This window comes from Rana temporaria, chromosome 4, assembly GCF_905171775.1.
Source record: "Rana temporaria chromosome 4, aRanTem1.1, whole genome shotgun sequence".
Classification (NCBI taxonomy): Eukaryota; Metazoa; Chordata; class Amphibia; order Anura; family Ranidae; genus Rana; species Rana temporaria.
The window spans coordinates 432,581,332-432,608,146 of record NC_053492.1 but is presented as its reverse complement, the minus strand read 5'-3'; the positions used below and the strand labels follow the sequence as shown (position 1 = coordinate 432,608,146).

The following is a 26,815-nucleotide window of genomic DNA, read 5'->3' as shown; positions in this document are numbered from 1 at the left end:
CTCATGGCAGATATTCCCCTGCATACACGGAGAACAAACCTAGCCACCCTCTAAAAGGAGGTTGGATCACGAGAGCAATAAAAAGTAATTTTGTTATTTGGAGGAAGCTGAGAGCAATAAAAGGAACATTTTCTGAGTGAAGAATACATTCTTGAATCAAATTAGCTAAGAATAAAAAGAAAAAGAAAAGACAAATACTCACTATATGGATAATAGTCAGCAGTCTGATAGATCTCCAGATCATCTCTATAAAGAACATAGTAAATGTGATTGCTGTTGGGTGAATCTGGTGGATTCCATGTAAGAATAATTGTGGTGCTGTTAAGGATTTGGCCTCTAGGTGGAGGCTGCTGAGATGGAGCTGCACAAGAATCAAACACAAATATAAAGAAATATGAATTAATTTTCCATTGTGCAATGTTGTAAAATAGAATGTATACATAAAGCACTGTGCAAAAAAAGTCTTAGCTCAGTTAGTCCATTATGCTTGAAGAGCTTAACAAAAGTAAGTCACAGAGAGACAAAGGCTTTAAATATTATTTTGGAATTATCTCATACATCTGAAATTTGAGCTATACCTTTGGAACTGAGTTTTTGGGGGGAATTGACTAACCACTTGACCTCGAAAAGATTTACCCCCTTCATGATCAGGCCATTTTTTGCGATACAGCATTGCATTATTGACAATTACGCGGTCGTGCCACGCTGCACCCAAATAAAATGTATGTCCTTTCATCCCACAAATAGAGCTTTCCTTTGGTGGTATCTGAGCATCTCTGCTATAAAACATATCCAATAAAAAAATTTAAAAACAAATTTCTTCATCAATTTAGACCAATACAATAGGTGACTGCGAGACTGTGTCAAAACCAGGCTCTGCATCGGCGATATTGACACTCTGCAACTGTCGTCGCGCGAGCCAGCGATGAGCTCTGACGCTCCGCCCGCTCACCGCCCCCAAGAGATTCCTATGGATAGACTGCATCTCATGGGATTGGCGAGCACGAGAAGTACAGCCTTGCAGTGCCTATTTCCCATCTCGCGGACACCCACTGTATGTATTCTGCTATGTTTTTTGGTAAAAATGCTCTTTTACTGATTACACTGCCTGTAACATGATCTTTGAATGGTCTCAGGATTCTCTCCACCATTCACAGAGCATGTTACAGTATATGTAATCAGTGAAATAACTTTTCTCAAAGGAGGAGATGGCAGGAGGGGGCGTGTCCTTGTTAGATCATCTTTAGTGCAGCTGAGTCTGGACCATGAAGCTATTAACCCCCAATGTGCTGGAAGTTTAGCAGCAGGAAGAGGACAGGGAGGGCAGCTCTGGAGGAAAGATTTCTACAGAATCCAGCAGCCTGCACAACTTGGGACACACTCCACTATAACTAAGTAATATAAGGTAAGCTGTAAAGAAAAATATAAGTACTGTATATATTTTTATATGAACAAAATATATATATCTATATATATAGTTATTTAAATATATAAAAAAAATAGAAAAATATATATAATAAATATAATATAATATAAATAAACATATAAATGTGTATGTATATATATATATATATATATATATATATATATATATATATATATATATATATATATATATATTTATTTATATTATATTTATTATATATATTTTTTTAAATGTATTTATTTATTTATATTTATTTATATGTATATATGTGTGCATATATATATCTTTTTTGGGGGGGGTATATTTATTATAGCAAAAAGTTAAAAATATAAAAAATATATCAAAATTGTCGCTCTTTTTTTGTTTATAGCGTAAAAATAATAAAATTGCAGAGGTGATCAAATACCACCAAAAGAAAGCTCTATTTGTGGGGAAAAAAGGACATAAATTTTGTTTCGGTGCCACGATGCACGACCACACAATTGTCAGTTAAATCGACGCAGTGCCGAATCGCAAAAAGTGGCCCGGTCATTGACCACCAAAATGGTCCAGGGCTGAAGCGGTTAAAGAACAAAGTAATTATTATGTTATGTACGGTTTTACTAACACATGTCAAAGTTGCAAAATTGGGCTTTGGCATTAAGATTGGTTTTACCCTAATGCCGTGTACACACGACCGGTTTTCATGACGAGAAAAATGCAATTTTTTAAACTGGCCGTGAAAAACGGTCATGTGTAGGCTCCAGAGCATTTAAAAAATTAGAACCTGCTCTATTTTTTCTTGTCGTTTTTCACGTCGTCATTTTTCTCATTGTGAAAAACGGTCGTGTCTAGGCTTTAACGACGAGAAAAAAATACGCATGCTCAGAAGCAAGCTATGAGAAGGGAAATTTGCATAATCAGCCCAAAATAATAATAATAAATAATATATTATTATTAAAGGGCCCAGGATGGAAACTCCCGTTTTTTTTTTTATAAATGTCTATTTTATATATTTTTTTTTTATTTTTTTTTTATTAAAGGGTCCAGAGGTCCCGGATGGCAACCCCCCTTTTTTTGTAATTTATTTTTATAAAAAATAATAATAATTTGTATGTATATATATATATATAGAGAGAGAGAGAGGACTCAGAGGTCCCCAGGGCCCCAGATGGCAACCCCCCCTTTTAAAAAAAAAAAAATATATATATATATATATATATTTTTTTTTTTCATTAAAGGGCCCAGAGGTCCCCCTTTTTTTTATATATATTTTTCTTTATTTCTTCTTTTTAAATTCATGGCAGCCCCCCCCCGCTTCTCAATTTCAGGCGGCAGAATCCCGCCCCCCCAGTTCTCTGCTCCAGGGGGCCCAATAATTCCTGATGGCGACCCTGCTGACAGAGGATTGTCCAGAAAACATTCGCCATGTAAATCACACAGTAAATTCTTTAGAAATAGACCCCATAGAGGTTTTTATTTTTTATTTCAGTTGACTGCAACTATATGATCGCACATTGGCAAAATATATGTAGAAGAAGATGAGCTTCATTGTGCTACTGAAGCTCTTAACATAACATGGTCTGGGAAGAGGAGCTTACTTACTTGCACTGCATCCATATAGGTTATTCACATCCAGGCTGCTTGCACCTTCTATACATTCATCACAAGTGATGCCTCTTACAAACTGTTTGCAGAAACACTGACCACTTATAGAGTGGCAGCTACCATTAACCGTCCCGGCTGTATTGCATGAGCATGGCTGACACCTACAATAGGAAGATAAAGAGGCTTATAAGCACAAGGCAGGTAATGGAAACCAAAGGTCATATATTTTCTAAGTTCAATTTGCTAGCCCTCAATTTTCAGAAAAAGGTTAAACTAGTACTGCAGCAAACACAACTATATTACCAAAAGTATTGGGATGCCTGCCTTTACACGCACATGAACTTTAATGGCATCCCAGTCTATAGGGTTCGATATTAAGTTGGCCTACCCATTGCAGCTATAATTTCTGGAAGAATGATCAAACATTCCCATAGACACACTCCTAAACCTTGTGGACAGCCTTCCTAGAAGAGTTGAAGCTGTTATAGCTGCAAAGGGTGGGCCAACTCAATATTGAACCCTACGGACTAAGACTGGGATGCAAGTTAATGTGTGTGTAAAGGCAGGTGTGTCAGTACTTTTGGTAATATAGTGCGTTTGTTGAACCATAACTTTTTTTTTTGTTAGAATTAGTAGGACATGAGGAAACATCTGTGTGTGTGTTGTTTTTATTATTGCTGCATGTCAAATCAGGGAGATTTCCCTTTACTTCTTGTTCTAGAAATACAATAGGAAGTAAAGAAAGAGCTCTCCAAAGCAAGAGGATATCTCCTCACATCCAATTACTGTGACAGCTCTAAACATTTAGGCCCAGATTCACATAGGGTGGCGTAAATTTAAGCGGGCGTAGCGTATCGTATTTACGCTACGCTGCCGCAGCTTAGAGAGGCAAGTGCAGTATTCACAAAGCACTTGCGTCTAAAGTTACAGTGGCATAGCGTAAATGTGCCGGCGTAAGCGCGCCAAAATCAAATGCGGAAGAGGTGGGCGTGTTTTATGCAAACTAATCACGTAAATGATGTTTCAAATGAACGGCGCATGCGCGCGCATGCTCAGTATCACATCGAATTTTGAAAGTAAATTACGCCCGCTCAATGCTTAGTCGACGTGAACGTAACCTACGCACAGCCCCATTCACGGACGACTTACGCAAACGACGTAAAATATGACGCTGTTCGTACGTTTCCGACGTCCATACCTAACATGACTTACCCCTGCTTTATGAGGGTTAACTTTACGCCGGCGTATGTCTTACGTAAACAACGTATCTTTATACGCCGGGCGCACGTACGTTCGTGAATCGGCGTATCTAGCTAATTAGCATATTCGACGCGGAAATATACGGAAGCGCCACCTAGCGGCCAGCGGAAATATGCACTCTAAGATACGACGGCATAGGAGACTTACGCCGCTCGTATCTAGGCAACTGTGAGGCCGGGTACTCACGACCAAACATGTATGGTGAAAGCGGTCCGTCGGACCGTTTTCACCATACATGTCTGCCAGAGGGCTTCTGTACGATGGTTGTACACACCATCGTACAGAAGTCCGCGCGTAAACAATACGCGGGGCGTGTCCGCGGTGTCGCCGCGTCGATGACGCGGTGTCGCCGCGACAATGACGCGGCGACGTGGGCGGCCCGCCTTTAAAATGCTTCCACGCATGCGTCGAAGTCATTCGACGCATGCGAGGGACGGCGGGCGCCTGGACATGTACGGTAGGTCTGTACTGACGACCGTACATGTCCGAGCGGGCAGAATTCCAGCGGACTGTTTTAAAACAAGTCCAGGAATATTTGTCTGCTGGGAAAAGGCCCGGCGGGCAAATGTTTGCTGGAATTCGGCCCGCTCGCGCCCACACACGACCAAACATGTCTGCTGAAACTGGCCTGCGGGCCAGTTTCAGCAGACATGTTTGGTCGTGAGTATGGGGCCTGAGGCGTATCTGATTCTATGAATCAGGCGCCAAGTTGCGACGGCCCGCACTCAGAGTTACGACGGCGTATCGAATCTCCCCAGAGGGAACACACATAGCAAAAAAAACTTGACAGAGGTTCTCCAATCTATTAAAAAAAAAGTAAAAAAAAAAAAAAATGTGTTGGTTTTACATCCTGTACACATGTTAATGTTTGTTAACACTCAAATGTATTTTATCATTGCCTGAATGTAATTTTTACCATAACTTTCATATTTTGGATCCTTCTTGTACTATGCTTCTATGGCACTAGGAAAGCTGATGATAACTACATGAACAGCCATGAGAGATCAGTCAAAAAACATATTAATAGTCTATTCTGAGTAATTTTTTTTGTTTAATATTTTTTATTGATTTTTACTAGTTAAACACAGAGTTACAAAAGAGTAATGGCATAATGCCAAAAAAGAGGCTAATACAATAAGATGCCCTATACATAAGTGGTCCAGAACGCAAAACAAAGAGCATACAAAGAAATACTGTAATGATTCAAATGACATAGTTTTTGCTGCCCATCCATGGTTTCCACAAACTATCAAACAGTGCAGAGTAATTTTGAACACAAGTTGTTTCTACAAAGGGAGGGTGGTATCTGGGGGCCCCCTTGATAAAGGGGGCTTCCAGATTCCGATAAGCCCTTCGCCCACAGACACCAGACAGGGTTGTTGGGAAGAGACCCTTGCCCCCATTTCTTCAGGGGTGCCTTGGCAAGATGTCTAAAAATTCCACAAAAATTGTATATAAGCCGCCGTGTGGATGATGGCTGCTGTTTTAGTTACACTAATTCACAGGTTTTCATTGTGAACCATTACAACCTTCTAGCTGTCGGTGTACTAATGACCAATGGCATTATTAGTTGATAGGAGGATGTCCCCTGCAAAGCATCCTTGTTTGACCCCCTTTCCATCAGTGTTGGGGTAACATTAGCTGAGTGATGGAGAAAAACTGAGGGTAAAGAGAAACATTGGAATACTAGTCAGTACCGTTTGCAAAAGTATATTTGCTTTGGAAGACTAAATCACCTCTAACGTTGGGTGTCCTACTGGACTTGTGGATGTTGCTGCATTATGTAAAACTATTAGAATAGCTTTTACATTTTAGAATGGGGTGCCTCGAGATTATCCATAATTTTTAAAGGGTGTCTTGACTGAAAAGGGTTGAGAAACACTGAAATAGGCTGTGCAGTGTTGCCAATGCATTTGTGTGAATGGAGTGAAATATTTCTAGAAAAAATAAGTGAAAAGAAAAGAAGGTTTTACCTTATCCCCATATTGCTTTTATATTATAGTGATTACTTTAATATTTTTTTGTATGCCGGTTTTTATGAATAAAACCCAACTTTTTGACCTGCCCTATTGTCCTTCCATTTTTTTGTTTCTTCCATGTGCTATCTTGAGTTTTTGTTAGGTTTCCATTTTGCCATCACTACCCCAGGGGGGTTACTAATGCTCAGTATTCACTGAGTATTTCTTGGAGTATCCTTGAGTTGTTCGGTTCCTGGAGCCCCTCAGAATATCTGCGGTAGACTGAACACCGGTCGTGCGCAATCAGGTCCAGTTGTCTTCACCTCTGGCTTCTTCCATTGGGACTCACACATGAACATTTGAAGTTCCATCAGACCCTCGGGATATCCTGTCGACCCACCCATTGGGAACCTATAAGCCTGATTGATCCTCTGTCGCTGACGGATGGGTCCAACATCTCTAGTAATAGTATTTAAGACACATCACTTTTATTCAGAAGATATATTCTGTGATACCTGTCAACCCTGGCAACATCTTTTGACATTGGATTCCTATATCATTTATGATGGACATTGCTATATAGTTTTTTTAGTCTTTGTTCATGGACTTCATATTACACCCTTTTGGGTTTCTAACATTAGTGATTTGCATTTATTTCACTGTTTATTATTCAGCGCTGCATATTTAACTTCAAATGCATTCGTGTGTAAAGAAATAAAAGCTATTATAAGGATTTTGAGCCTTAGGCCGCGTACAAACGATTGGTTAAACCGATGAGAACGGTCTGATGGACCGTTTTCATCGGTCCAAACCGATCGTGTGTGGGCGCCATCGGTTATTTATCCACCAGTTAAAAAAAAGCCAACTTGTTTTAAATTTAACCGATGGATTCCTAACCAATAGAAAAAAAACAATCGTTAGTAGGCACAGCCATCCGTTAAAAATCCACGCATGCTCAGAATCAAGTCGACGCATGCTTGGAAGCATTGAACTTCGTTTTTTTCAGCACGTCGTGTGTTTTACGTCACCGCGTTCTGACACAATCGTTTTTTAACCGATGGTGTGTATGCACGACTGACCATCAGTCAGCTTTATCGGTTAACCGATGAAAACGGTCCATCAGACCGTTCTCATCGGATGGACCGATCGTGTGTACAGGGCTTTACTCTTCCCTTTTATACTGGAAAAAGATGAAGTCACTGCAAATATGTCACAGGAAAGACTACTTGAAAAAGGTGAACTTGGGCTTGGAATACTTTTTTAAATAACATTTTTATAATCTGCTTGTAATTTGTGGACTGACGCATCTCCTCCCATATGAATTTACAGATCAGTTTGAACTTCTCCATCATTGTTTGAAAAGCTGGTGGTTTTAATTTCCATGGTGGGATTCTGTACATTCATTTTCCATATGAGTAAGCTGATATTTCCGTTATTGACCTGCTTTGGCTTTTTAAGAGGCTTATCTTTAGATATCTCTATAACCAGCTGTATTGCTGATGCTGCAGTTGTTTTTATGCCGCTCTCGTTAATATGCAAGCATCTGGAGTATTAGGGCAAATTAAACAGCTATGATTATAGAAATGTGGCCTAAACATCAAATAATTATTAATTACTACCTCACTAAGTTGATGGAATTATTGCTCTCCGTTCCTGAGTAAATGTAGCAAATAAAGCAGTAAATTATTCATTTATGGAGTACATTATCTATACACATTTATAAAGAAGACCCAATAGAGTTTGAGCTGTTGTTTTCAAAAGAGGGACACCTAGGAATAGAAACAAATTCCCAAACTGGGAGTAGGAGTTTGTTGAACATTTTTAGGCAACACAATTTTTTTTTTTACTTTTTCCTGAACACGTACAGTGCATCCACAAAGTATTCACAGCCCTTCACTTTTTCCACATTTTGTTATGTTACAGCCTTATTCCAAAATTCATTATTTTCCTCAAAATTCTACAAACAATACCCCATAATGAGTGAGTTAATAACTTGTATAGCGATACAAATGCGAACTGTTTTGCCTCAAGGCACTTTTTCCATCCGGTGTCATCCTTATCCTTCAAAAGAGGTAGGTCTTAAGTTTTTTCCTGAAGGCCCAATGGTTTTCTTCCATGCGGATGTTCATTGGTAGAGCGATCAATAGCCGCGGTTCTTGGACTGCAAATCTTCGTTCTCCCTTCGATTTGATGTGGGACTTGGGGATGTAGAGGAGGTTTTGGTTAGACGATCGGAGAGTGCAATTGGGGGTGTAGTGTTTTATTTTCTTGCATAAGTATTGAGGAGCCTTTCCTTGTGAGCATTTGTGGGTGAGGCGGAGGGTCTTGAATGTGACCGATCCTCTACTGTTACCAATGAAGTGTCCTCAGGGATGGGGTGATGGATTCCCAGTTTTTTTCCCATTACCAGCCTGGCTGCTGTGTTCTGGACGACTTGTAGGCGCGAAATCTGGTATTTTGCGTAGTCAAGTCGAGAATTGATGATTGTTCCGAATACTACCGCTGTATCCTCTTCCGGGATGAAGGGGATGAGTCTACGCAGTAGGCGGAGAAGGTAACTACTGATCCTATTTGCACATCCATCGACATCTCTGAGTCAAAGGTTACTCCGAGGCTTTTGATCTTGGTACTTGGGGTGATGATCTGTCCAAGGATGGTGGGTGGTGTCCATGAGGTCCTAGCTTTAGTCTTTCGGTTTGCGTGGAGGAGAAGAAGTTCTGTTTTGGATCCGTTGAGTTTGACAACATGAAAGAAGTTTGATTGAAATATTTGCAAATTCATTAGAAATAAAAAAGGAAAAAAATCCCATGTACATAAGTATTTACGCAGGGGTCACAAACTGGCGGCCCTCCAGCTGTTGCAAAACTCCCACTATGCCTCTGCCTGTGGAAGTCATGCTTGTAATTGTGAGCCTTGTAATGCTTCATGGGACTTGTAGTTTCGCAACAGCTGGAGGGTCACTAGTTTGAGACTCCTGATTTGCAGCCTTTGCCATGACACCGAAACTTGAGCTCAGGTGCATCCTGTTTTCACTGATCATCCTTTAAATGTTTCTACAACTTGATTGGAGTCCACCTGTGGTAAATTCAGTTGATTGGACATGATTTGGAAAGGCACACACCTGTCTATATTAGGTACCACAGTTAGCAGTGCATGTCAGAGCACAAACCAAGCCATGAAGTCCAAGGACTTGTCTCTAGACCTCCAAGAGAGGATTTTATAGAGGCACAGATCTGGGGAAGGGTACAGAAAAATTCCTGCAGCAGGTCTCAATGAGCACAAAGGCCTTCATCAGCCGTAAATGGAAGAAGTTTGGAACCACCAAGACTCTTCCTAGAGTGGGTCGCTGGGCCTAACTGAGCGATCGGGGAAGAAGGGCCTTAGTCAGGGAGTTGACCAAGAACCCGATGGTGACTCTGGCAGTGCTCCAGCGTTTTTCTGTGGAGAGAGGAGAACCTTCCAGAAAAACAACCATCATCGCAGCACTCCACCAATCAGGTTTTTATGGTAGAGTGGCCAGACGGAAGCCACTCCTCAGTAAAAGGCACACGACAGCCCACCTGAAGTTTGCCAAAAGGCACCTAAAGGACTCTCAGACCATGAAAAACAGAATTCTCTGGCCTGATGAAACAAATAATGAACTTGTTGGCTTGAATGGCAAGTGTCATGTCTGGAGCAAACCAGGCACAGCTCATAACCTGGCCAATACCATCCCTACAGTGAAGCATAGTGCTGTGGGGATGTTTTTCAGCGGCAAGAACTGGGAAAATAGTCAGGATTGAGGGAAAGATGAATGCAACACTGTACAGAGACATCCTTGATGAAAACCTGCTCCAGAACCCTCTGGACCTCAGACTGGGGGAAAGGTTCATCTTCGAACAGGACACTGACCCTAAGCACACAACCAAGATAACAAAGAAGTGGCTACAGGACAGCTTTGTGAATGTCCTTGAGTGGCCCAGCCAGAGCCTAGACTTGAACCCGATTGAACATCTCTGGAGAGAGCTGAAAATGGCTGTGCATCAACACTCTCCATCCAACCTGATGGAGCTTGAGATGTCCTATAAAAAGAAGAATGGGAGAAGCTCATTAGGCAATAGGTGTGCCAAGCCCATAGCATCATACTCAACAAAAAAACTTGAGAATTGTAATTGGTGCCAAAGTTGCTTCAACAAAGTATTGAGCAAAGGCTGTGAATGTACATGTGATTTTTTTTTTCAGTTTTTATTTTTATACACATTTCTTTCACATTATGGGGTATTGTTTGTAGACTGCGTTTGATGGGCACAGTGGTAGCATTTGATAGCACAGTGGCAGCATTTGATGGGCACAGTGGCAGCATTTGATGGCACAGTGGCTGCAATTGATGGCACAGTGACTGCAATTGATAGGCACAGTGGCTGCAATTGATAGGCACAGTGGCAGCGTTTGATGGGCACAGTGGCAGCATTTGATGACACAGTGGCAGCATTTGATGACACAGTGGCTGCTTTTGATGGTACAGTGGCTGCTTTTGATGGTACAGTAGCTGCATATAATGGGCACAGTGGCATCGTTTGATGGGCACAGTGGCAGCGTTTGATAACACAGTGGCTGCAATTGATTTTTCTTTTTTATTTGTTTGCGCCCCCCCCCCCCCCACCCAAAAATAAATTGGAGCACCAGCCACCACTGCCCGGGAGGAAGTGGGAGATAGATGCCTCTAAAAAGAGGGTATCTGCCCTCTTTTTGTAGAATGTTTGTAGAATTTTGAGGAAAATATTGAATTTAATCCATTTTGGAATAAGGCTGCAACAACAAAATGTGTAAAAAGTGTGAAGTGCTGGGAATACTTCCCAGATGTGCTGTATATGTAGATATTCCAGTCTGTAGAAGAATATCACAAATGCCATGAATTTAAGCATTTCTTAATTTAATAAAAAACTATTCAATTTAAGCAAACCATGAATATATATTTGAAATGAAATCTTTATTGTTTTGTGGAAATAACATGAAGTGGGTGAATTTCTGCCAGTTACAGGCTGTGTCACGCCCCTCCAGCCAGTGTCTTAGATTAATAGGAAGGTGAAGGCTCCATGAATCTACATGTAATATCCCACCCCATCATGTTTAGCGGGTTAGTGAACATGGAGGAGGAGGGAGGGAAGTGGGCTGTCATTTATCACTAGGGGTTCAATGGATCATCATTGATCCGTGACCTGAACAGGTCGCCGCATTCGATTGGCACACCACACGATCCGCGGATTGTGGTCAAAGGAAAGGCCATGGCTTCGGCCTTGCTCTGGAGCGGCGGCCATCTTGGTACACCCAGCGGCATCGGCCTAGGTGAGCTCCCCAGAGCGACACGCTGACGGAGAGATGTGGGGAGATGTGGGTATTACACAGTGGGGGTGGGGAGATGTGGACATTACAGTGGGGGAGATGTGGGGAAATGTGGATATTACAGTGGGGGTTTGGGAGATGTGGATGTTACAGTGGGGATGGGGGAGATGTGGATGTTACAGTGGGGAGATGTGGATATTACAGTGGGGGAGATGTGGTGGACATTACAGTGGGGGAGATGTGGTGGACATTATAGTGGGGGAGATGACTGTGTATACACCCACATGTTTGACTCTATAGTCACATGGGTTGCTCAGATGACTAAGCACTAGTTTCAGTGCGAAACGCGTCATTAGTCGGGTTTTTATTTTATGTTGCTGTGATTTGTAGTGCTGTCCTTCTTTTAATAAAGGCTACAATTTTTTCAGAGTGCGGCTGTCCAGAGACAATTTTTGTTCCTGCTTGGCTGCTCAGATGTGATAGGGAGGAAATGCTCAGCATAGAAACTCATGCATGAAAACTGAGCATGTGCAGAGCTGCCAACACTGCTCTGCAAAATCCATAGCCGAATTAGGGACTTGGACAAAAGGGGAAGATAGAGAGCAGCAGAATCAACCATTTTTTTTTGCAGAATACAGAAACGAATCTCATAGTGACTGAGTAAGTATGAACAGCATGTAATACATTATTTATTGATGTTTGATGATGTGGGTTTAGTGACACTTTAAGATGAATGTTTTGGGTGAATACGAGGTGTGATAATTTAATTCCCAGAATGTTGGTTGACTGTTGTTCCATGTTCTATGGACAATCTCCATGTGAAAAAAAAAAAAAACACACCAGCATGAGCATACAAAGGTCTTTTGCGTTTTTGGCTGCCCACCTCTTGCATCATCGTGGACATCTTCCCACCCCTCCTTAAACTGGCTATGCCATTCAAAAGGACTTGACTGCTTCATGGAATGTTCACCTGTTGTAACAGAGCTAAAGTTTTACTTGCACTTTTGCCAATTTTCATTTAGAATTTGATATTAATTCGCTGCTCCAAATTTCTATCACTCATTTTTCCACCAACAAGGCAACGCACACAGGTGTTATGTCTTCTAATACTACCTAAAGACTGATATCTAGATTCAGGTAGGGGCGCGTACCTTTAAGGCGGCGTAGCGTATCGTATTTACGCTACGCCGCCTTAAGTCAGAGAGGCAAGTACTGTATTATGGCGGCGTAGCGTAAATGGGGCCGGCGTAAGCGTGCCTAATTCAAATGAGGATGGTGGGGCGTGTTTTATGGTAATATTTGGTGACCCGATGTGATTGAAACGGTCCGGCGGAGGACCGTTTCCAGCAGACATTTGCAAGGGATGGGGATCGCTTGGACTTATCCGGCGGACCGTTTCCAACAGATATCCTCTCGTCTGTACGAGGCCTAACAGTGCTGCCTATTAGTGCCCACCAGTGCCGCCCATCAGTGCCACTTATTAGTGCCCATCATTGCCGCCTATTAGTGCTCTTCAGTGCCTCCTATTAGTGCCCATCAGTGCCCTTCAGTGTCGCCTATCAGTGCCCTTCAGTGTCACCTATCAGTGCCCATCAGTGACTCATGTCAGTGCAGCTTGATCAGTGGCCTCTAATCAGTGCCTCCTCATCCTCTGCCCCGCTGACCCCATGCTCGGCTCCATTGACCACATATGTGGTGGGGGTGCCAAAATATACCACTGAGCATATGATATTGGCTTGCACTGTATAACACAGGTTGGTTTTAGTGTACATAGGAGGGAGTCCTGCCTTAGCCAATATGGTGTGTTTCTCTGCTTCTTTACTTTTTGACAGGAATATGCTAACTTGAGCAGTTGAATCAGAAAAGTAGACCTCACATTCTCATTGCCCAAAGCCAGTGGTTGGGTGGACCTTCACACAGGGTAGGGGGTCGATAACAGAGCATATTAGCGAGGGTTGTATGGCTATTTAGATCTCAACCAGAAGCACACCCTTGTATGGCATAGCAGCGACATGGGTTGCCATGGAGGGGTCCTCACTTCTTTGCATGCTCAACTGCATTCTGATTTACCTTTAGAATTCATGACAGCATCATTATTTCCATTTTCTAAATAACCCATTTGATTTGTCTTTTTGCAACTAACATTATCTCCTTAATCCTCGGCTCACCTCTACACTGTATTTTAATTCCAATATGCCAGCGCCAATTAACACAGGTCATAATGAAGCTATTTACTCTGGAGATGCCTCATAGAATTTCTAAAACGATGAGAGGAAAAAAAAAAACTCTTCATGTTCTTTTTGACTTTAATGGTAGATAAAATTCTGAGGCGGACAAAATGATGCATTTTATTTATTCCCAGTTGGGATATTATTCTATGAAAGAAATTTGTAGTCAGTGTTGCGGATTTGGCTTTTATCAGGATTTTTTAAGGGTGTTGAGTGGGTCACTCTGGAGACCACTTGGTGAGAGTTCCATCGGGGTAAAATGTCAGGATAGAGGATCTGAGCCGAGCTTTCTTCACAGCAGACCGCGTCTCCTCTTTCATGCTGTATAGAGTGAAATTTAGAAATAATATTAAATACCAACAGGATTATTTAAAGGGAGAATCCACACAAACCTTACATTTTAGATATGGGCAGGTAATGGTGTGTTATTTCACCTGTTGGCTCCTTATATCCCTGGTGCCTGATCTGTGGCCTAAGGGCTGCATGTGGCCCTTTGGTATGCACAATGTAACCCTTTAGCCTCAACAGTCCTTACTCAGCATTCCAGTGTTCCTGGCGTGTGGCTCTGTGTCATGTGACCTGTGACATAGGGGAAAACCTGGGAATCCCCCCCAACAAAAACACACACATACATACATACACTCTTTGCAGCATATGTGCTCTTCGCAGTGCCGATCCTGACCTCCCTGGGGCCCTAAGCAAAATGACATGGCACATTAAAAATGAGAAGCGGGGGGGGGGGGCGCTGACGACAGTGACATGTCACATTAATGACATCTTACATTAAATTGAGAAGCAGGGGGTTCTGACTTCTTACCTCTTCTCCCATGCAGCCAGCAAATTGAGAAGCGGGGTGAGGGGGCGAAAATGACTTCTCACCAGGCGGGGCCTCTAGTAATTTGGGGGGCACTTCGCAGCTTTGCGGGGCCCTAAGCGACTTGCATAGTGAGTCTATAGGGCGGATCGGCCCTGGCTCTTCGCAAACTGTAGTACTACAGCACCGATACTGCCAGAACTGCTAACCAATAACAAAATACCTGAACTGCTTGAACCAGAACTTAGACCAGCAAATGAAAAATATTCTGCTAGTTAAAGCTGACTTTGCATGAGAACATTCTATGCCAGTGATGGCGAACGCGTGGCATGCGTGCCGCTCCTGGCACGGCAAGCTGTTTCCGTGGGCACGCCAGGAGAAATGGAGAAACAGACTTAAAGACTGAAATCGGACCACGCCGCAAACTACACACAGGTCCCTTTGTTTGCGGCGATGTGTCCGAGTGCGCGTGTCGTAGAAACGGCCAGGGGTGACGTGTGTGCGTGCGCGCACACACAAATCCAATCATAGACCCTGATTTGTCCACACTGCACCCCCCATCAAACTACAGCTCCCACAAATCTCTGGGGCCAGCGTGCGTGTGTGGGTGTGCCTGGGAAAACACTGCTTCCTGATAGCTGGGATCGATCAGGGGTGATGTGCGGGCGGGAATGAGCAGCCAGATCGGACGGGAAATACTGGAGACTGGAGCTGAGAGAGTTATATGGACAAAAAATAGAAAGCTGGGAACCACACTGTTTAAATACAAATATTAATGAGAGCTCATCCACTCACTATCCAAAAGGAAGTGGGACTCAGTGGCCAAAAAGCTGCATACAAGGGAGAAGGACTGTGCCACGGAGAAGGAATGGTCAAGGTGCCACAAAATAGCACACAGGGATATAGCAATCAAAAAAATAGAAAAAAAAACGATGGGAAATTAAATGACAAAAATGTATTAATTAAAACAAGTCAAATACAAAAAGATGCTTTTCCACCTACAACCATCTTAAAAGACAACGTTGTCTAAAACAGAAACATTTAGGCGCAGTTATGCATCCACATACCCAAACAATCGTGTAGTAACCATATAACCATGGAATGTATGGCTCGGTATCCCCAATTCTGAGCATAACGCACTCCTGATCCTAGCATTCTGAGCGTAACGCACTCCTGATCCTAGCATTCTGAGCATAACGCACTCCTGAACCTAGCATTCTGAGCGTAACGCACTCCTGATCCTAGCATTCTGAGCGTAACGCACTCCTGATCCTAGCATTCTGAGCGTAACGCACTCCTGATCCTAGCATTCTGAGCGTAACGCACTCCTGATCCTAGCATTCTGAGCGTAACGCACTCCTGATCCTAGCATTCTGAGCGGAACGCACTCCTGATCCTAACATTCTGAGCGTAACGCACTCCTGATCCTAGCATTCTGAGCGGAACGCACTCCTGATCCTAGCATTCTGAGCGGAACGCATTCCTTTAAAAAACACACTTTTTTTTCTGGGCAGAATCGTACATTTTTGGTCCCTTAGGGCTTATTCAGTCCCATCATCTGTACAGAGCCGCTGGTAGGTTTAATTCTGTGTTGGCACTTTGAAAGAAATAAGTTGGTTTTGCGTCGCGGTTTGGGCACTCGGGTTCAAAAAGGTTTGCCATCACAGTTCTTTGCAGACTATGCTCTTTTCTGTGTTTATGGGTTTTCTCTGATATTTTCTATTGGATCTTAACCATTTGCCGACCGCCGCCTGTACATATACGTTGGCAGAATGGCACGGCTGTGCAAAGTAGCGTATATTTACTTCACTTTGAATTTTGCGCCTTGCGGGCGCATGTGCGCCACCAGCGGCACGTGTGCGCCCCTGCTGCGAGCTCCGTGACCGTGCATGCAGGACCAGCGGACTCGATGCCTGCTGCTGTCCCACGATCGTGTCACTGAGCTGCAGAACAGGAGGAATCCTGTGTAAACAATGCATCTCCCTGTTCGCCTAGTGACAGGACACGGATTGTCTGCTCCTTGTAATCAGGGAGAAGCGACCAGTGTCAAGTTACAGTAAGACCAGCCCCCACACAGTTAGAATTACTCCCTAGGACACACTTAACCCCTTTCTAGCCCTCTAGTGGTTAACCCCTTCCCTGCCAGTCACATTTGTACAGTAATCAGTGCATTTTTATAGCACTGATAGCTGTATAAAGGCGAATGGTCCCAAAATAGCATCAAAGTGTCCGATGTGTCCGCTATAATATCGCAGTCATGATATAAAATCGATAATCGCCACCATTACTAGTAAAAAAAAAATATCAATAAAAATGCCATAAACGTATCCCCTATTTTGTAGACGCTCTAACTTTTGCGCAAACCAATCAATAAACGCCTATTGCAATTTTTTTTTACCAAAAAATATGTAGAAGAATACATATCGGCCTTAAATGAGGATTTTTTTAATATATATTTTTGGTGGATATTTACTATAGCAAAAAGTAAAAAATATGATTTTTTTTTTCAAAATTGTCACTCTATTTTTGTTTATAGCGCAAAAAAATAAATAAACGCAGAGGTGATCAAATACCACCAAAAGAAAGCTCTACTTGTAAGAAAAAAAGGACGTCAATTTTGTTTGGGAGCCACATTGCAGGACTGCGCAATTGTCAGTTAAAGCGACGCAGTGCCAAATCACAAAAAGTGGCCCAGTCATTTGGCAACCAAATCCTCCGGGGCTGAAGTGGTTAAGGAATATCAAATGTATTGTCAGTAATTCATAAAAATAGTGCTGTAGGAAGCACAATTGTGGGAGCACTGATTTCTAAAAGGACTGTAATGGTAGGACTTTTTAGCAGGAATTCAGCAACTTTGATAAAAGTGAAGGCAAACTATGAATTAAGTCCAACGAGGTGCATGCCACCTCTTGGACGTAGCTCTTTTATTTTTATGTGACAGGTTTATGGCACTCTGGGACTCTGGGAGGAGAGAAGAAGCACACCCAGCTATTATGCCTGCCCCTCCCTTCTACTACCCATTTGCAGAAGTATTTGTATTTAGTGAATGAGTTCACATAAAACAAAGGCTTCCGTGATTGGACAGGAGGAGCAGAGGGGCAGGAATAGCAGCTGCACTCTGCACTTGAAGGAGCTGACACTAGAAGGACGAGCACAGTAGCCCCAGAGCCCATCTTCCTGGAGCGCCTTAAATTTGTCAGATGTAAATTAAAGAGATAAGTCCAGGAGGTGGCACCCACCTCTTTAGAATTAACTCATGGCATGCCTGCACTTTTTACAAAATAGCTTAATTCATGGTGTTCAGCTTTAACCACTGTAGCATGTATGCAGCCACTGGCCATCTTTTTTGCTGTGCTTTTTAAACGTCTACTTTAGTGAGTACAATGCTGAGAAATCACTGTTTTTTACCCAAAGAAACAATTTGATTACAGGGTCTTTAGTACCCCCCAAGAATTCCTTTTAATGCAGCTGCCAATACACTGACATGAGCAATGAAAGCTATTTTACTGCTATTGATCAGTGGCAGAAAGAGGCACAGAAGAGGTGAAAGTGCTGGGAGATGGTGTAGACTCCTCTCTCTGGACAGTATGAACAGTATGAACATGTAAGACCAAAGAGAACTTGGGATCCATTCATACATCTAAATAAACAGTGAAACGCTACTTATAATTTTTCCATATATCAATTATAAAACAATAAAAATGTCCAAGTAAATCACAACACGCCAGATTCAGAGACGTTTACGCCAGCGTATCAGTAGTAAATCTGAATCTAAGCCGTCGTACATTTAAGTGTATTCTCAAATTGAGATACACTTAAATGTAGCTAAGATACGACTGCCTGAGCTGTCGTATCTTAGCTGTCTAGTTCCGCCGGCCGCTAGGGACGTGAATGCGGATTTACGCCTAGAATGCGTAAATCAGCGAGATACGCCTATCCACGAACGTACGCTTGCCCGTCGCAGTAAAGATACGCCCTTTACGTAAGGCGTTTTTCGGCGTAAAGTTAGTCGAACAAAAAGCTGGCTTAGCCAATGTTAAGTATGGACGTCGTTCCCGCGTCAAATTTTGAAGTTTTTACGTCGTTTGAGTAAGTCGTCCGTGAATGGGGCTGGACGTAATTTATGTTCACTTCAAAACCAATACGTCCTTGCGGCATACTTTGGAGCAATTCACACTGGGATATGTCCACGGACGGCGCATGCGCCGTTCGTTAAAAACGTCAATCACGTCGGGTCACGAGTCATTAACATAAAACACGACCCCCTGTTCCTCATTTGAATTAGGCACGCTTACGCCGGCCCATTTACGCTACGCCACCATAACTTGTGAGGCAAATGCTTTGTGAATACAGCACTTTCCTCTCTGACTTACGGTGGCGTAGCGTATATGCGATACGCTGCACCGCCTCAAAGTTAAGCCAGTCTTTCTGAATCTGGCTAACAGTCTCCCTTTCTTTCATGCCCACCTTAATCATTTCCCATTGTGCATTCAAATGTGTTCACTGCACTCCTCCACCTCCTGTGAACCACCAACACCAGTTGTGTTCTCACCTTGTGTTTATGACCATTATACAATGTAAGGTCATAAATATTGTGTGAAAAGTATCAAAGGTGGGAACACCCAGAATAATCACAGCGCACTAACCCCTTCGACTGAAACCACCCCTATACACAGATGCGCCGACCAGAAATCGGTGCCCCGATGAGCTAGATGTAAGTTCACAGTGTGAAGCAATGTAAAGCAATATCAAACAATATAAAACTGTATGATTACAATATGAAACAAAATGGCAGATGACGCTTATGTAAGCTAGATGCATTGCTGCGGGTAGCCCAGAGTGCTAGAACACACTACTAATCTAACTCTGGAAGTGCTGCTTCGTTCCAGCATGGGTGTGCTGCGTGGCTGTAGGAGACAAAAAGCAGAGAGGGGGAGAGAAGTGCGACAACCTGTAAAGTGTAATTTTCATAGAAAATATAAAAAAGCACTCACAAAGATAAAATAGAGTTCAGCATGACTAATGATTTGTACAGGGGCACAATTATATTTCTCTCTCTCTGGAGTCCATACCACTCAAGAAAGGACTTTGCTTGCTTTGGAAAGCGTAGCTTGGCATTGCATGCCATTCTTGAGCTTATGCTCTACCAAAAACCCCAGATCCTTCGCCACCAACGATTGTCCCAGTTGTACTCCCCCTAGTATGTATCATGCATGCATATTCTTAGCCCCTAAGTGCATAACTTTAAATTTATCAACATTAACCCTTTCGCCGTCAGTTCTGTACGTCGTATGGATTTGCGGGGGGGTATCACACACAATCTGGTGGTTGCAGCCACCTGCATTGTGTGTGAAACTGACAGGTAGCCTCCTGCCTGTCAGGTGAGAGCATTCGGGTGGCTGCGCTGCTGCCCGATCGCTCACACACACCCCTGGTACCGGCGCTTCCCCCCCCCCCGCTGCTGCAGCCTGCCATGCTTACTGGGCTCCGCTTGCCAATCAGCGGGCTTGAGAGCTCCATGGTGGGTGCTGGCGGCTGGAAGGGTAGGAAAAGAGCCGTCACGTGTCTGTTCTCCTCCCCTTCTTGTGACCTGAAAAGCGACATCTCTGACACCACTTCCGGGTCAAGACCTCGGTGTCCACGGCTAGCTCATCACAAATCCGAACGTGTACAGCGTTGGGGGCCCCTGCGCGTGAAAACTTTGATTGTGATACATATGTTATATATTGCTGTGCATGCCAGAGTGAGAGCAATAATTCCAACACAAGACCTCATCTGTAACACTAAACTGATACCTATAGGTGGCTTTTGAAAATATAGGGTACTGAAGTTTTATGCCATTTCACAAAAATGTAAGGTTTGGTATGTTGGGTATCTATGTACTCGGTGCAACCTTGTCTTTTTTATTTTACCAAATATTTGGGTAATTTATTTTTGTTTTTTACTGACATTTTGCTTTTCTTAGACCTTTGTGGTAATATCGTGTGAACCTACCACTTGTTTATTCTCTAGGGTATCTGCTTTCAGAAAATATATAATATATCTGGGTTTTGTATAATCTTCAGGCCTAAAATAATTCTTTAAACATGTGTGCAAAAAACACATGCAAAAACAGCTCTGGCAGCAAAAAGGTTAAACCTCATTTTCCACTTAGTTGCCCAATTTAACCGTGTATTGAGGTCGGCTTGTAAATTGGAGACATCCTGTAAGGACTTTATTCAACTGCATAACTTGGTGTCATTTGCAAAGACAGAAGTTGTACTTTTAATCCCAGATCCTATATCATTTATAAAGATATTAAAAGTAGGGGTCCCAACACTGAACCTTGGGGTACACCACTGATAACCTTAGACCATTTGGAGTAAGAATCATTAACCACTACTCTCTGAATAATTCTTTTTACAAACTGATCCTTCCAAGCCTTTCGACTTTACCTTACACATTAGCCGTGTGTGGGGAACTTTGCCAAATGCTTTTGCAAAATCCAAGTATAGCACCTCCACAGCCACCCCTCTGTCTAAGGTTTTACTTACCTCCTTTTAAAAAGAAATCAGGTTTGTTTTACAACCTCTGTCTTTCATGAATCCATGCTGTCTGTTGCTTTTTCCAGAAATAACTTGCTAGCCATGCAAGCAAGCTGTCTGGGCGGGCCCTCCCATGTGGATCCGAACCTACGAGGCTACGGGGAACATCATTGCCAGCCCTGTCTATGTGGTCTTTTATTAAACTCTCCAGTATCTTCCCAACTATAGAAGTTAAACTAACAGGTCTATAGTTACTTGGTAAAGACTTTGACCCCTTTTTAAATATGGGCACCACATTGGCCCTACGCCAATCCAGTGGTACCATTCCAGTCATTAACGAGTCCCTAAAAACTAGAAACAATGGCTTTGAAATTACAACTCTTTTAGGATCCGTGGGTGGATGCCATCTGGTCCAGGTTTATACACCTTTATTCTGTCTAAATATTTCTGGACCATATCACTTTTGAGCCACTGTGGATCATTTGGGGCTGTGTCACTCCCACCCCCATTGTGGACATGAGCTTCACCATGCTCCTTTGTATACACAGAGCTGAAGAAAGTATTTAATACATTTGCCTTCTCTTTGTCTCCAGTCATCCACTCCAGTTTATTTTGTAAGGGGCCTACATGCTCAGACCTGACCTTTTACTATTAATGTATTTGAATAATTTTTTGGAGTTTGTCCTACTATCTTTTGCAATCTGCCGTTCGTTTAAAATGTTTGCATCCTTGATTTCCTTTTTACATATTCTGTTATATATATTTTTTTAACCATAGATTTCTATTGAATTCCACAATGTACATGTAAAATAGAAAGCAGGTGTTACAGCATAAGAAACAGACAAAGTGGATACCAAAAAGCGAACTACAACAGTAGTGACATTACTACATTTGCTCAGACTTTTTATAAAGATGCGGAATGCAACATCAACAGGAGGTATGGCCTGTCACCCTAATTCTGTTATATTGACGTGCAAACCCTTTGAGAAGAATCATTCATCTCTTCAGCAAGTGGGGTCTATTGTCCTCCACTCCTCCACAATATGGCTCAAAGAAAAGACAAAGACTTCATAGTGCTTTACCATATGAAACTTTTTGATTGATTGGTATCCATTCATAATGCCTGCAGTAAAAGCAAATGAAGGGTGGGGGGCAGACTGGGCTCCAGTTATTTTCACCTTTATTGTCATTAGTTTTCTAAAACTGACATTGGATAGTTCAAAAGAATTTGATGTAAAAATAAGCCCCAGACAAAATAAATTGTAAAAATATTTTTAGATATACTGTTTTCAGGCTTCATTTACAAATGATCCTAAAACCTGACAGAGATAGAAGGTGCTACTACTGAGCATCCGAGGACAGAAAAAATCATGACCACAGAGTAGAGGGACAATTCCCCATGCCTCTCTACCATGTAGATGTGGATACCACAAGGGATGCAATGCAAGGTTTTCTCCCAGCATGTCTCTTGGCTTAATCTTGGCTTAATCTCTACTGGCTGCACAGCTCAGAGTTCATAGGCATTTCATGCAGTATTGGCAAAGTTTACATAAAAGCAGAATTGGAGTTCTTTAAAACAGGACTCTGAAAATGCAAGTTAAAAATAGTTGCAAAACTGCATGTCTTGTTGCTTTCTCAAAAGGTTCCCGTCCTGCAGTGCAGGAATAACACCAGAACCTGGGATTTCCTATGACCTCCTGGCTTGTTCTCTGCTGGCTGCACAGCTCATGGGTCATTTCCCAACCTCCCTCTTAGTATGTCACTGAGCTTCTATATTTACATAAGGGGCAGAGAGCTTACAACATGAAAACCCTGTTTATCTTCTTCTCAACAGATAGACACATAGGTGTGCGCAGCCTATTGCATTAGGATGTGCACCCAAAGCTCAAACACCCCTGTCTTTCTCTGCAGCCTCAACTGCACTGCACAGTGAATTAATGGGATAGTGCTCTTAGGGTGACCACGTGTCCTGGATTGCCCGGGACAGTCCTGCATTTTGCAGTACTTGTCCTGGCTGGTAAAGCCTGGAGGAGAACAATCCCGCCCCCTGCTTGTGATTGGAGAAATCATAAATCCCGCCTCTTGTGTCCAATCACTGTGCTGTGATTCGTTACAACACAAGCTGATTTTTGGGAAGGGAGGGTGTCCCTGAATGGTAGTTTGGAAATGTGGTCACCCTAAGTGCTCTGTGGTGACGTCATAGCGTATGACAAGCATGCGCTCATCACATTCTATGCCATCGCCGCCATCTTGCTTCACCCTACCAATGCCGTGGAAGCTACCGCGCATTCGTCAAAGTCATTTTGAGCATGCACGGGTTTCCACCGCAACAGGTAAGTATACACACTTTTGGGTTTCTCGTCTGGAAACAGGCCGACAAGAATCTCGACGAGAAAAAAAGAGCGCAGGTTCTCTTTTTTTCTCGTTGAGATTCTGGTTAGATTTCCTGACAAGAAACCTGAAAGCCTCGTACACACGAACAGGAATCTCGGCAAGAAGCAGTTTTCTTGCTGGTTTTTGCAGAGAAAACCGGTTGTGTGTACGAGGCCTCAAAGTGTTTACATTTAAATAAATGTATACTTTACTTCTGCTTTATGGTTCTTCTCAACATTTAAGGATGCATTTTATGGGTCCTTTGAGAAATATTTAATGTAACACAGTCACATCCCTTTTATTTAAAGGGGAATTATGAATCGTAACAACAAGACAATTTCAACCTTTAAAAACGAAAACCAAACTAAGATGTATTGTCGTATTGATTTTTTTTCCCCTGGAATAAATGGTTTTTGTAATATTAATACAGAGGAACCTTTATTACATTGACTCTCCAGGTACGATGCAGCCTGCCTGGAAATCAATTTAAAAAAAAAAAGAGCATAATTTTTTTTTCTAGTGGGAAAGCTTTTCACACCGAGTGAATTTCATAAACACTAATCTGTCAAGATTTATATAAATTAGCAATCTGTGATGCTCATTGATCTGATCATTACTGCAAACAAAGACCGTGATGTAAAAAGCTTACTGCAATTTCTCATTAATCCAGTAGAGGGCCACAGACATGCATTGCTCAAATCCAGCATGCCGTCAATCTTTAGTAACATGTTATTGAATACGATATATATATATATATATATATATTCATAAAAATAAATACTTAAAATGTTTTACATTAAGAGTATCACTTTTCATGCATATTTATGATCTGCAATACTGCACAGTACTATATGTGTTTTTGCATGCTTTGTCTATTGTCCATGCATGTTTTCATTGCTGCACAAATATTATTATTATCATTATACAGGATTTATACAGTGCCAGCAGTTTGCGCAGCGCTTTACAACATCTGATAAAAATGTACAATTTATAATGAATACATATATCATTCTCTTTTTCATGGGCCTGCTTAGCAAGGATTTAAAGTAGATTTAAACCCTAACTGAATGACATTTTGTTTGCTAAAGCACTGTGCATCATTAACATTTGTCATTTTTTTTCTTGGAGGACATGAAGGGCAGTGCTAATGTGTAAAGAGAGAGTGAGTAGCTTTGGGGACTTTTTTTATGGGGAGGATGGGTGGGGTTTAGGTATTTAAAAAAAAAAAACGGGTTAATGCTTTAAGGTTCATCTTTTCACAAAAAGTGAACAGGTGAACTAACACCGTACACCCTTGGCAACCCCCCTGGTCTTTGCTGATCTCATCTCCATGAGTGATGAGCTGTCAGTGCACATGCAGACAGTGCAGCTATCCGGGGAATGGAAAGCCTCACTTACAAAAGGGGATTTGCGGTTGGCTAGATTTGTCGCACAAGATGCTTACCCCACCCAATGTCCCGCTGGAACACTGTCCTCTCCTGCTGAAGCCCATTCCTCCCCCATCTTGCACCCAGTCCATGCCAGAGGCCTCCACAGGACATTTCATCCCCAATGGAAGAACTGTTCACACATAAAGTACTGTATTTATTGGCGTATAACACTCACTTTTCTACCCTAAAAATAGAGGGTAAACTGTGCCTGCGTGTTATACGCAGGGGGCCGCGTATTTTTTTTTTCCTGAAACTTCCCTCTTAAAGTTAGGGAGCGTCTTATACGCCTGTGCGTGTTATACGCCAAGCGAGCGGGGGTTACACAATGACGTGAACGGGTGACCCCGCCCCGTGACGTCATGGAGCAGGTTCACCCATCCACGTCACTGGGTAACCCCCGGCTTTCTCCTTACGCAAGGAGAAAGCCGGGGGTTACCCAATGACGTGGACGGGTGACCCTGCCCCCTCTTACGCATCATGGGGGTTTCGTGTGCAGTGGAGACTGGAACATCGCTGGAGAATGGATTACAATGCTGGACAGACTGGATTACATCGCTGGAATGTTTTTTTTATTTTTTATTTTTAATAAAGGACTTATCCCAACTGTGTCTGTGTGGTTTTTAAAATTTTTGACACTTTCTTTTGTGAAATGTTAGGGGTACTACCATTAAAGGGGGCTTCCAGATTACGATAAGACCCCCACCCGCAGACCCCCACAACCACTGGGGAAGTTGTCACCCATCAACATCGGGACATCCTCCTCCTTTTTTCCTGCGGCCTGCCAGGTTGCATGCTTGAATAAGGGTATGGTATAGATTTTTGGGGGGGACCCATGCCATTTTTTTTTTTTTTTGGTGCAGGGTTCAGGCACCTGAAGGCCCTGATATGGAATTCGGGGGGACCCTCATGCTTTTTTTTTTTTTGGTTCAATGACTTTGATCTGTATTGCCGGAACCCGACAATTCATGAATAGCCAAGAGTAGGTTTAAATGGCTTTTTTTCCTTTAGAAATGTCATTTTGTGCAAGGACAGTTCTAAACACTGGAAACATGTACTACTTTACAGGCATACTATAGACACCCCCAAGGTACGAAATTTAAAGGAATATTTCACTTTTATTGTTTCACTTTAAGCATTATTAAAATCACTTACTTTAGTTTTAAAAACTTTTTTTTTGCATTGATACATGGCAGGACCCGGGTCTCCAAACACTTTTAATGACAATAACTTGCGTATTAACCTTTAAAATTAGCACTTTTGATTTCCCCCATAGACTTTTAAAGGGTGTTCTGCAGCTTTTCAAATTTACCGCGAACACCCTAAATTGTTCGCTGTTCACTGAACGGGCGAACAGGCAATGTTCGAGTTAAACTCAAGTTCGACTCGAACATAAAGCTCATCCCTAGTGGCCAGGTATGGTTCAGGAAGGGGGTGCACTAGCTCGCCCCCCCCCCTTCCTGACCTGACGGGCTGCATACTCAGATAAGGGCCCGGTATGGATTGGAGGGGGGACCATGCTATTTTTTTTTAAGACTTTTCTATTGCCCGCATTCTTTTGTTTACATTTCAGTGCTCAGTGGGGAATCCCGCTGACAGCTGATGAGTCATTGGTTGCCAGCTTTCCGGCCTACCAGCTATCCAGATTCGAGTCCTTCCAAAAATTTGGAATTTGGAATTTTTTAGAAAATTAATTAACTGCTTGCCGACCAGCCGTCGCAGTTATACGGCGGCAGGTCGGCTCCCAAGAAAAAGAAGTGCATTGTGTGGACATTGAAATTCTTTAGACTCTCCTTTTACCCTGGACAGCGAGAATATAGAGGTAACATGCCACCCAAAAATAACCAGCAGCTCCTCCGGGGGTAGTGCTACAAAAACAATGTACTCAATTATTTC

At 42.5% G+C, this 26,815-nt stretch overlaps 1 protein-coding gene across 1 annotated transcript in view; it reads right to left on the bottom strand.

Annotated features, from left to right (window-relative positions):
* Positions 1 to 26,815, bottom strand: part of USH2A (usherin) — a 1,018,338-nt gene that overhangs the window by 790,593 nt on the left and 200,930 nt on the right. The window contains exons 14-15 of the mRNA XM_040347840.1: positions 3,011 to 3,174; positions 203 to 361 (exon numbers count right to left, since the gene is read on the bottom strand). Coding sequence (XP_040203774.1) covers positions 203 to 361; positions 3,011 to 3,174 — 323 coding nt within the window. The remainder of the gene's footprint in view (positions 1 to 202; positions 362 to 3,010; positions 3,175 to 26,815) is intronic.